Here is a 12,445-nt window from a genome sequence, read left to right on the forward strand (position 1 = left end):
GACTATTACACCCGCGCTGCAAGAAGGAGAGGTACCGCTGCTCGTTCCTACCGACTGCTGTCAGGCTTCGCAATTCTCAATGATCACATGTGAAAAAAAAAAACTGGACATTTGTATATATGGGTTGATGCAATATGCCTTTCTTGAAAATTTTACTTGCACTATGTACAGTTTTTTTATGAAACGGTTTTGCACATTTACATTTGCACAGTATACAGTTGACATTTTTATTTTGTTATGCTTAGAATATCTTGTTTTCTATCCTTTCACCCCCCACCCCATCCATTTTCAATTGCTGCTGTGGACTGCAAATTTCCCCATTGTGGGAGGAATAAAGGTTTTCTGATTCTGATTCTGATTCCAGCAGCAGGCCTTGGTGCCTTTTCAAGCTTGATAACAATGACTCTTTTTGGGGTGTTCTTGTAGTTTCTGCAGTGTGGTGTACTTTTTGAGAGTATGGCTCACTTTTGAATTGTTACAATGGTAATACCTGTAAAATAGAAATGGGCCTAAATTTCTTTTTTATACATAATCAGTAAAGAATCTCATCCACATCAGCGTTGAGAGTTTTGCTCTTTAAGTTCATCTGATGAAAGTGCGAGTGTGAAAGTGGATGGATGGATTCGTGGCAAGCAGTTCCGTGTGTACAAAGACGGCTGGGATAGGCCTGTGACCCCTGTGAGGTGATGTATATTTGGAAATAGATGGCTGGATGAATTGGACTAATTTCGTACATCATAAACATTAATGGCAATTTGTGACACGCACACGTATCTGTACCAAGCATTTCCCCAGATAGTATCTCACACTTCGGTAGTAGTTCTGTGTCCAGTTTCACCAAAAGAATGGTGATTATAGGGCAACTCCCAGTTGATTCCTTTTGCTACCTTAAAACAAAGCCATTAGCTTTTCCACCTAACAATCATAATAGTGAGCAGGTAGGGAGTGTCTTCTCTGCGCTCTGTTGCTAGGTTACAGGTATAATAGATAGGGTATTGCGAGACACTGTAGATGGTGATGAGGCTGCATGAAAGCACATACTTTGTCTGTGTGTGTGTGTGTGTGTGTGTGTGTGTGTGTGTGTGTGTGTGTGTGTGTGTGTGTGTGTGTGTGTGTGTGTGTGTGTGTGTGTGTGTGTGTGTGTGTGTGTGTGTGTGTGTGTGTGTGTGTGTGTGTGTGTGTGTGTGTGTGTGTGTGTGTGTGTGTGTGTGTGACAGTGTCAGGTTGGTGACACATCTGGAAGATGCATTGTTTGCAGCATGCAGGAATATTTTAGTCCTTCGTGGTAAAAATGTGTTGCTGATTTCCGCTGACATTCTATGCGCATTGCAGCTTATTCGTAACATGTAGAACTTTTCTCTTTTAAAACTCAGAAAAGGGGCCCGTGGCTAAAATGACAAACGGATGGAGTACAAACACATATTTGCTCACAAGGTTCTTTATATGTACATCCTGGAGATACAGGTGCAAGTTTGTCATCTCAGGTCTGATGCGTTTGTAATTCTTTTAGTGTACCATTGTATGAATCACAGACTGGGTTAGCCAGCACTGCTCGCAAAGCTGCTGTTCCGCTGCAATCATTGAGCGGTCAGTCTCCTCTAATCGAGGTCATTTATCAAGTTGTAAGACCGCATGTAGCAAATCTGTACCCAATAAAACAAAACCCACACACACATAGGCAAACCTATAAACCGCCCGTCCGTCTGCCCGTCTGTCTGTCTGTCTGTCTGTCTCTCTCTGTCTCTGTCTGTCTGTCTGTCTCTCTCTGTCTTTCTCTGTCGCTCTTTGTCTCTCTCTGTCTCTCTCTCGCCCCCGCCCGTCCGGCCGTCCATCCATCTCTCAGTCCATAGCACCATATACATTTGTCCCGTTCCCAGGTCCAGACACTTATCATCAAGCATCCACAAGCCAGCACCTGACTAGAATGCTGTGACCTCTGTGAATTCCATGTAAGCGTATATTAGCTTGGTGATTGATCACTTTACAACTTCCCGGCCTCTGGACAAAGTACATGCATTGTCTGACAATCTTCCCTGACCAAGTACAACCAACCCCAAAGAAGCAAAACATGTGCAGCAACCAGATTGTGTTCATTTTTCAAATAAGTCCGAATTGATTCTCCATGGGCCGGTATGGTGGTCTACTCGTAAGCACGACTGCCTCCCTGTTCAAATGTACAAGGGTTCAGTTCCAGGCCATGGCCTTTTTTTGTGGATTTTGTATGTTCTCCCCGTGGTTGTGGGGGTTTTCGCCGGGTACTCAGATTTCCCCCAATGTTAATAAAAAAATCAACCAATAATGGCACGCTCTAAATTTTCCCTAGCTGTGATTGTGAGTGTAAATGGTTGTTCATCCACATGTGTCCAGCAATTGGCTGGCAACCAGTTCAGGTTGGCCCTCGCTTACTCCGTGAAGGCAGCTGGAATGGGCCCCAACACCCCCTGGGGCCTTTGGTAGGATAAACAGATCAGAAAATAGATGGATCATACACTACGAAATTGAGGATTTTTGAATTTTGTTAACCTTAAGTGTGAAAACATTCCGAATTGTTAGATTAAAGGTGAAACACATTCAACAACCAAAGCATTTGGCTGCCTCAATTGTGTCTATTTGAACAAACGTGACTTAGGCAGACATTCATTTTCTGATGAGCTGATGAGAATCCAAAAAAAGGTGCATCAGCAAAACTGCTGAATAATGTGAATGCTGGATGGTACGTAGTCTGCTTAAGTGCTTGTGCCATTTACCTAATTGTTTGTGACTCCTTGCTGTTTGGTCGCAAGAGAAAAATGGGAGAACAAGGCAGTGAGGGGAATTAAAATGAAAGAGGGTGAATGAATGCTGATAGTGATCTGAATACAGAGTAAATTATCCTTATTTGCTACTCTTACTATCAATTCTTCTTTCTCGGTTTCTTTTTTCATCCATTGGTGATGATGATGATGATGGCAATAACGCGCTGGAGTGGGAGCTGTTTCAGATATACATACTCGGAGATAAGCAACTTGAGTGAAGCCTTCAAGTGGATAGCTGGCCCGGTGTTCACATCTCACTCACCTTCTACCCTTCACACCTAACATCTCTTCTGGGAGTTCACTGGTTGTGTCAGTGGCCGTGGGACCATGCTGTCCAAACCTGAAATGACCTTCTTTCTCGCTCCCTATCTCTCTCACACTCTCGCTCTCCTTCTCTCTCTACTGTGATCAAAAATTTAGGTCATTGAACGAACAATTTGCAAATGAGGTGGAGAAAGCGCTCACGGACGACGGACTGAGAACGGGCCGCGCTTGAGCGTGGGTGGCTGTTTTCTGAATATATGTGTGTGACCATTTTAGAGACCACTCTATGTAATGAGTGGAACAAGATGACAGGGTTGGGTCAAGTCCTCAATGGCTTAAATCATACTGGCATCTGGCTTCCACCCACAACCCGTAAACACATCACATACAGTACATAACCTTACATTTTAGTGTGCTTGAATTTGTAACACCCAGTGTGCGCAAAAACAATGAAAACTGTTCTTTTTCGCACATGGGCATCCGATTTCTAATTAAAATTGCTTTGCTAGCTCTTCAGGACTATAAGTGGAACCATAAACAGTGAGCAACAGTTATATTTTTTCCCTCCCAAGCGGTCAATTTTAATTGACTTTTAAGTCACTGTGATTGACACAGCCTGGCAGTGATAAAGAGTAGAAGTACTATATTTGATTCGGATTTGTAAAATACGCTCAGTAGAAGTCATTTGGAGCCATTTTACAAATTATGTACACAACTTGTCCGGAGACGTCGGTTGTCCTTTAAGTCTTCTAAAGGAAGAAATTAAAATATTTTTGTTGTCACAACACTCGAGCTTTTGCAATAAACCAGCTTGTGTCAGTACATGCAGTACATGCCGGGCTCTCCTGGAGCACACATTTGGACAACCCGCCATGTTTAATCCCCTGGAGTAGCACCAGGAGAAGATGTTCATTGTGGATTTGTTTGCTGACTTTAGCTTTTCAAAGGACTTGTCCACTCACACGCCCCCCCCCCCCTAGCAACCCCCAGGCTACAACCCCTAACACCCACTCCTGAGCTGGTTCGGATCGATCCAATGACATCTCTGTCCAACTTGTCATCTTTTGTCTTTGACACAGCACTTCTTTCGGAAGCATTTGGTATTCTGCCTTGGCAATGCATGTACCTTCGAAGATCCATCAGCTCTGTCGGAAAGATGCATCGAGGTTTTGGGCGGAACGCAGGGGTGAAAATAAAGCGAGGGAATGAGTGAGTGAGATGACAAGTCATTGGCTAATGACTAGTTGATGTAGTTTTGCCACATGTGCCTCAGGCTGATAAGGAGAAATAAATAATTGGTAAAAGTGAAATCAAGCCTCCTTTTAAAAGAATTGAGAAGAAATTCACATCAACTGCATTTGTCATATTCGGTGTGTATTGTCCTTTTGTGAATCATGATTCAATGTGTATATGGTCAACCACATTTGGCCGTCTGTTGTAGTTAGAAACGTTCGTTCTGCTATGGAGGGCCCTTTTCAATGACAATTGTGAGTTCCTGTCCAGCTGTCCAGCCGGGGTTCGTTTTGCTTGTGGTACCTCGGCACCCCCTCTTCCTCAGTCCCACCAAAATGCAAACAGTCTCTCATTTGCAGTTATGCATTCCAAACCTGAAAGGCTGCACTGACACAAAAGTAAGTATTTTCTAACTTTATGAACAGCATCAATACACCAATATGAAAGCCAACAGTGTGAAGGGATGAAAATCCCTTCAGTCTGGTCGTGAATGAAACGGAAATGCACAAGCAGGCGTAGACAAACATCAGAGGCATCTCAGCACCACACTTTTGGGGCGAGGGTGAAATTGAATACTTCACTACTGTTATGGAAGAGACAAATAATGTATCATGTTTTCTATTGACAGAGAAGGGAAAACGCTTTCTATTTGTATCTGACGTTGTACTTGTGTCATGCTTTTGATCGGGATATTCCAATTAATCACAGTTCAGCAGTATATAGAAATAACTCTTTCACACGTGTAAGCAGGTGATCCCAAATTTTCAGAACCCTAAACCCAAATATTCAATTGCATGTAAACATAGTGTGTGATATCATCAGAATCAAATAACATTCAAGACCACAATTATAAATATTTAAAAGCACCTATTTAAAAGCTAATCTACCCCCACACACACACCTTTAAAAAGGGCTCTTATGCAGTGCACCATTCCCCTTGCATGGATGATGTGTGATCTTGAATGAGAGTAACACGGAAGAAGGGATGTGGGAAAGTGGGTGTGTTGTTGTTGTTGAGTCTCATGTTGGGTAGTAGCTGCTTTCTGCGTCGGTGTGACCGACGCAAAGAAAAAGTGACATTACAGCCTGACGCAACATTGATTTGCTATACAGATACACAATGGGCTGACTGGATGTTGGTTGTACACAATCATTTTCAAATTACATTGTTGCTTTCAGATACTTCAGATAGTTTTTGAAATAGTTTCATTCATTTATTCCCTCATCACAGATGTGCAAACAAATAAGCTGAAAAGCAATTAAAACACTTCACGAAAAGCACCTACAAATAATTGTAAGGTTTTTTAAGAGGAACACTAAGAGTCCATTGTAATTCTCTTTACAAAAACATTAAATATTAAAACATTAAATCAAACTGAATCCATAATTTTGTCATAGGGTGCTTGCCACTGGGACCCATATAAAACAGAGACAGACAGATATACAGTAAAGTCTCGTTATATCGATATTCAAGGGAGTCCGAAAAAATATCAATATAACCGGGACTATCGATATATCCGACCCTGTTTGCATGTAATTTTCTCCGTGCGTGCATAGAAATAGTATCGATATAACCGGGACTATCGATATATCCGATATCGATATAACGAGACTTTACTGTACTATTCTGGGAGGCTTTTCAACGCTCATCTCATCGGTGCGACACTAATTGTAGTAAATTCTTGTAGTGACGGGTGTTGCAATTATTTTCAGTGAGCTAAATCATTTGAATCAGTAAATCAAAAATACTTCAAAATCAATCCTTGTTCGGAATAAGTTTTTTTTTTTTTACTATTGTTGCATTTGTACATTTTTATTATTATTGTTATTTCAATCCAAAACATTACAGCTCAAATGGAACCTTTTAAATGAGAGTAGGTGATCATTCCTAAGTCCATCAATAAACATGCAAGAAATCCAATGAGGTGTGGAAATTCCATCTCAACGTATTGGATTGGGTTGGATTGGATTTCCCTTTATTAGTCTCACAGTGGATGAGTATGTACTTATATGCAAATATTAATGTATACATAAACACCCTTTGGCATTTTTGCAGCACAGACATGAAGTAATAACGTAATCACATTACTCTGTTTTCACGAGTGACACTGTTTGATGGCCGCCGGTGGCCGCACTTCACTTTACTACAGCGAACAAATGTAATTAATCTATCAGTGGTTTGATATTCCCGCACATCCTCTCGGGTAGAGCATATGCAGAACATGAACCAATGTACCTTCGCCGGATGTATTCTGATGCATGTTTGTATGTAGGAATATTGCTACCAAAAGAACAAAAATCAAGTAAATGCAGTTCTCTACCAAGGGATGCACTTTATTTAGTTTTCAAACTTTGATATATTTACACTTGTTTTATATATCTGTTTCAGAATGGGTTCCATATACTAGAAACACTGAAATGTATTTTATCTATTTCTTAGGCTGGCATGATCAGAACGGAGCAAGACGAGTACTTCATTGAGCCTGTAGAAAGAGGAGACGGAGTAATTGAGGAGGAGGAGGCAGGGGGAGGAAGAACGCACATCGTCTATCGCTCTTCAGCCGTAAAGAAGCCGCCCATTGACAGCACAGGGGGAGACTCCCACTCCAGAGGTCAGTCTGCGTGTGTATACTATAACTCAAGAGTTTGCTATGGCCGTGTATTTCTGCAATAAGACCATTTCAGGCAAATCACGATATCTGGGGTCCGATACCTTTTCAGGATGTACATTTTAAAGTGCAATGATTCAATGTCAAATAGCTGATGATTTTCCAAATCTAGTATAGTTACCTTTCCCGCTTTTTCCATGGGCTTGTTTTTAACAGAACTCATCACGCTTAAATGCAGAATTACTATTTTGTTACACATGAGTGGGATCCTAAACACTTCCCACCAAATGCCCGTGAAACTATAGAAACTGTAAGAGATGTTAACCCATTTAGCACGATGATGGAAGTCCACACAAAATCACCATTGTACACTAAGTCAGTGCCTCACAGCAGACATCCACAAACACATCCAGACGTCATTATGCCTTTATTGTGCAGAGAAAAAATGTATGACGTATGGAGTCCATTGTTTCATTTTCAATACCTCACAGCTTTGGCAGCATTAAAGGAATAATTCGAAGCAATGTTTATTAAAATAAGCTCATTCACACTTAAAGTACATTTCCTTCAAATTATATTTCCCTGAAAATCAACTGAAAAATATAAACACATCGTGAAATGACCCTGGCCCAAAGGCAAATCAGGCTTCAAACCGATGTGACCCGTGCTGCATTTCACGATGAATAATCACTGAATATCACTGAATATCATTCAAACACATTTCACCTTCAGTTGCGGGCCGAACTTCTGCAGCAGTTCAGAGAATGCTTTCATCAGTATGATGGTGAAAGATGGAGTCTTGGCTTTAAATGAGCCTACTTGAGAAGACACTTTGATGTGGACCTTTTTTAGAAAGAAACTTAAAGGTGAAAATATCCTTCAAAAAGAAAAGATAACAATCTTAATTAAACACACAGTTGTGTGTTTATAACCGTGTGTTTGTGACTCCTTGTTAGCATTATGTACTGTTTGTCTTTTATGGGTTGGTCAAAAAAAACGTAACATTTGAGGGGAATACAGCTTTGGTCACACTGCAGGTCAATTCCCATTGCTGCTACCTCGTAACTAGCCTTTGTAGCATTGTCATTTGACTCTTAAGCGCTGGTAAAATACTGCTGCTGTGAGTTGAAACTAGCTACAAGGTGTTTCAGTTTCTCGCTGCATTCATTGCCTGTGATCTTGTCAGATACGTCAACATGTTTTGTTTGGTAATGTCGCTTAACATTGAACACTTTAAAAGCAGCCACTGTCTCGCACTTACCGAGCATATGCATTTAGCATATGCAGGTAACAGCGCTACTGCCAAATGTATTAATTCTACATGCGGACCAGTTATTATTGATTTTATGACAGAGGCTGAGGGCCGGATGAAAATTGAGCACGGGCCGTTTTTGGCCCCTGGGCTGGACCTGGACATATCTGCCATAGAACAATTTTTCGCTTCACTCGTATCAGCTACATGAGAAGTTCATAATATTAGAATCACCCCTTTAAGTAACCCAACACAGCTTGAATCAAATAATAAGAACAACATAAATACTGACAACAATGGGCAACATTGCATATATTTTTCAATAATCAGCCCTGACACTCCGATGTCTAATAATACACAGAAGAAGTTTCTATAGGAACAGCCAGCGAGGACACCACTGATATGCTCTCAGATGCTGCTGACACCTGAACACACCTTGTACACCAACACACGCAGACGCAAGATAATTGTGTGTGCTCATGGAGGCCCGCACTCAACCCCACGTAAACATGCACATGCCCGTGTGCGTGCGCACAAACACACAAACACACACACACACACACACACACACACACACACACACACACACACACACACACACACACACACACACACACACACACACACACACACACACACACACACACACACACACACACACACACACACACACACTTTGATCATGCTTGTCCACACACATAGAATGTGTACACACAATGTCCAACTGTTCCTGTTGCCTTTGCATCCTTCTCTCGAATGAAGAGTGGGGTGTGAATCGATATTGTGGGATAAAGCAGGCCCCTGCCTGTGCATGTGTGCGTATGTGTGTGTGTGTGTGAGGGGGGGGGGGGGGGTGTTCCGTAGATGTCTAGCTTGAAATGTGGCAGACAAGCGGACGTTTCAATCTCTCTGTCATATGTCTTTACTCTTCGAGAGTACAAGTTGATGTGTTACATCCACTCACTGTCATGTCAATGTAGAAATCATTACAGCGGCCCGGTAGTTCAGTGGTTAGCACAACGGCTTCACAGTGCAGAGGTCACCGGTTCGCGTCCCGGTCCGGCCTCCCTGTGTGGAGTTTGCATGTTCTCCCCGGACCCGCGTGGGTTTTCTCCGGGTCCTCCGGTTTCCTCCCACACTCCAAAAACATGCATGGCAGGCAGATTGACAACTCCAAATTGTCCCTAGGTGTGAGTGTGAGAGTGACTGTTGTTCGTCTTTGTGTGCCCTGCGATTGGCTGGCAACCAATTCAGAGTGTCCCCCGCCTCGTGCCCGAAGACAGCTGAGATAGGCTCCAGCACCCCCCGCGACCCTAATGAGGAATAAGCGGTACGAAAATGGATGGATGGAGGGTATTTACATTCAGCACCTCGATTTCAAAACTCGACCCTCTCCACTCTCTTCTCCCCCCCGTATTGTCTTTCATCACACCCTGTGGATCAATCATCAGCATTATACAATTAATATGTAATCAATCAATCGTTTCTGGAGATGCCCTTCACCCAAGTCTGTTTAATTTGCAGCCAGTTATAGAATGCCAGACTCATTTCCTGGCTACAGATAAAAGGGCAAGGGGGTTATATTTAGCAAGGCGAGATGAAGAGTGAAACAGCATTGATCAGCCCCTTGCACCATGAACTGATGAGGTGTGAATCAATGTCCTAGAAGGAAAGAGAGGGCGTTATCATTCACAAGGCATCCATAAATTAACTGCCCCTCGTTTTACCAAGCAAGTATCACACCCATCCTTAATTTTGTGTACAATTCACTGAGGGAAACAACAGGAATCTTCAGTGCGGGGGGAAGCTATTTAAAACGGAATGTGTAAGCTACAATAGTTGACAGGCTGCAAGAGTGTGTCGCATGCCTCTGTGTTCGTCTGTTTCATATCGTGGGATGCATTTGTTTGTGCATGCGGAGTAACAAGTTGATCATTGAAGGTTGTATTGTAAAATGCCAGTATTGAATAAAACATACGATGATGATGATGACGATGATGACGACGATGATAATGATGATGATGATGATGATGATGATGATTGATCAAAAAGTCCAAAATGTTTGGTCCCACCTGAAATAAAACAACCAGTTCAGGGTGTATTGCCCAAAGAAAACTGGGGGGGGGGGAATTCTATATACATGCATACACACACACACACACGCACACGCATACACACACACACACACACACACACACACACACACACACACACACACACACACACACACACACACACACACACACACACATATATGTCTTGCCTGGTGTGGTATATCCGTGCCTATATGGCTCTGGTGTTCAGGGCCTGCTCTTGAGCAGCCAGGATGAGTGCCTCTGTGCTGTCCTTTAGGCCAGCACTCTCTAGCCACTGATAGGACTTCTTGAGATCAGCCACTTCAGTTATGGTTCGGTGGTACATCCCGTGTAGGAGCTTTTCCTCCCACAATTGTCCCTCTTCCAGCACCTCATCCTCTGTTCCCCATTGTCTGAGACATTCTCTGAGTACATCATCTGTTGGAGCCTTCTCTTTGATGTATTCATTGAGCCTGGATGTTTCATCCTGGACAGTGGCTCTCACACTCACTCCCCGGCCTCCTTCCTTACGGCTTGTGTACAGTCTCAGGGTGCTGGACTTGGGATGGAACCCTCCATGCATGGTGAGGAGTTTTCGGGTCTTAACATCCGTGGTCTGAATCTCTTCCTTTGGCCACCTTATTATTCCTGTGTATCTGATCACTGGCAGGGCATAGCTGTTTATTGCCCGGGTCTTGTTCTTGCCATTGACCTGGCTTCTCAGGACTTGCCTCACCCACTGGAGGTATTTGGTCGCAGTCCCTTTCCTTGCTGCTAGTTCGAGGTTGCCATTGGCCTGTGGTATACCGAGGTACTTGTAGCAGTTTTCAATGTCTGCTATTGTTCCTTCAGGGAGTGAGACCCCTTCAGTGTGGACTATCTTGCCCCTCTTAGTCACCATCCGACTACATTTCTCCAGCCCGAATGACATCCAGATGTCACTGCTGTAGATCCTGGTTGTGTGGATCAGGGAGTCTATGTCCCTTTCTCTCTTAGCATACAGCTTTATGTCATCCATGTAGAGGAGGTGACTGATTGTAGCTCCATTTCTGAGGCGGTATCCATAGCCTGTCTTTTATTGGCTATGATTTGATTATTTGGCTGAGGGGGTTCAGTCCTATGCAGAACGGCAGTGGGGAGAGTGCATCACCTTGGTATATGCTACATTTGATGGACACTTGCGTTAGTGGCTTGCCATTGGCTTCAAGTTTGGTTTTCCACATCCTCATTGAGTTTGCAACGAAGGCTGTCTGGGTCCTGTTGACCTTATACAACTCCAAGCATTCAGTGATCCATGTGTGTGGCATCGAGTCATATGCTTTCTTGTAATCAATCCAGGCTGTGCACAGGTTGGTATATCGGGACCTGCAGTTTTGTGCGACTGTTCTGTCAACCAGCAGCTGATGTTTGGCACCTCTAGTATCTCTACCAATGCCTTTCTGTGCTTTGCTAATGTATTGATCCATGTGTCCACTTATCTTAGCCGCAATGATGCCTGACATGAGCTTCCATGTTGTGGAGAGACAGGTTATTGGCCGATAGTTGGAAGGAACTGTACCCTTTGTGGAATCCTTCATGATCAGGATTGTTCGCCCTTCGGTTAGCCATCCTGGGTGAGTCCCATCCATCAGCAACTGGTTCATTTGTGCTACTAGGACTGCTGTGAGTTTCTTTAGCCAATAGGTGTGGACCATATCTGGGCCTGGTGCCGTCCAGTTTTTCATACCTGAAACTCTTTCTTGCATGTCTGCCGCTGTGATGGTAACTGTGTTCTGTTCAGGGAGGTTGCTGTGCTCCTCTTTCAGAGTCACCAGCCATTGTGCACTGCTGTTATCTGCTACCTCCTTCTCCCATATGCCTTTCCAGTATCTTTCAGTTTCTTGGAAGGTCTGCCTAGCTGTTAGAACCCTGTGTGTGTGTGTGTATATATATATATATATATATATATATATATATATATATATATATATATATATATATATATATATATATATATGTGTGTGTGTGTGTGTGTGTGTGTGTGTGTGTGTGTGTGTGTGTGTGTGTGTGTGTGAATTGCTACCAGTATATCCCCTCCACTTCCATCCGCACAATCACACTGTAAAATAGTGCTCAGGTGTGCCTCCGATGGGAAATTGTTGCATGGTTTGCAAAAGTATTTTCTGATGCCAGCTGCTTCCTCCATCATCATTCTCTGTGGCCGCTGACGTGATCCTC

General features: G+C 43.1%; 1 protein-coding gene across 2 annotated transcripts in view; it reads left to right on the forward strand.

The window, feature by feature from the left end:
• LOC148901391 (A disintegrin and metalloproteinase with thrombospondin motifs 2-like) overlaps positions 1-12,445 on the forward strand; it is a 102,617-nt gene that overhangs the window by 34,837 nt on the left and 55,335 nt on the right. For both annotated transcript variants that reach the window (XM_089023073.1, XM_089023082.1), the window contains exon 3: positions 6,733-6,904. In XM_089023073.1, the coding sequence (XP_088879199.1) occupies positions 6,733-6,904 (172 nt within the window). The remainder of the gene's footprint in view (positions 1-6,732; positions 6,905-12,445) is intronic.

Source organism: Hippocampus bargibanti, linkage group LG02 (genome assembly GCF_051943395.1).
Source record: "Hippocampus bargibanti isolate YZ-2025 linkage group LG02, ASM5194339v1, whole genome shotgun sequence".
Taxonomy (NCBI): domain Eukaryota; kingdom Metazoa; phylum Chordata; class Actinopteri; order Syngnathiformes; family Syngnathidae; genus Hippocampus; species Hippocampus bargibanti.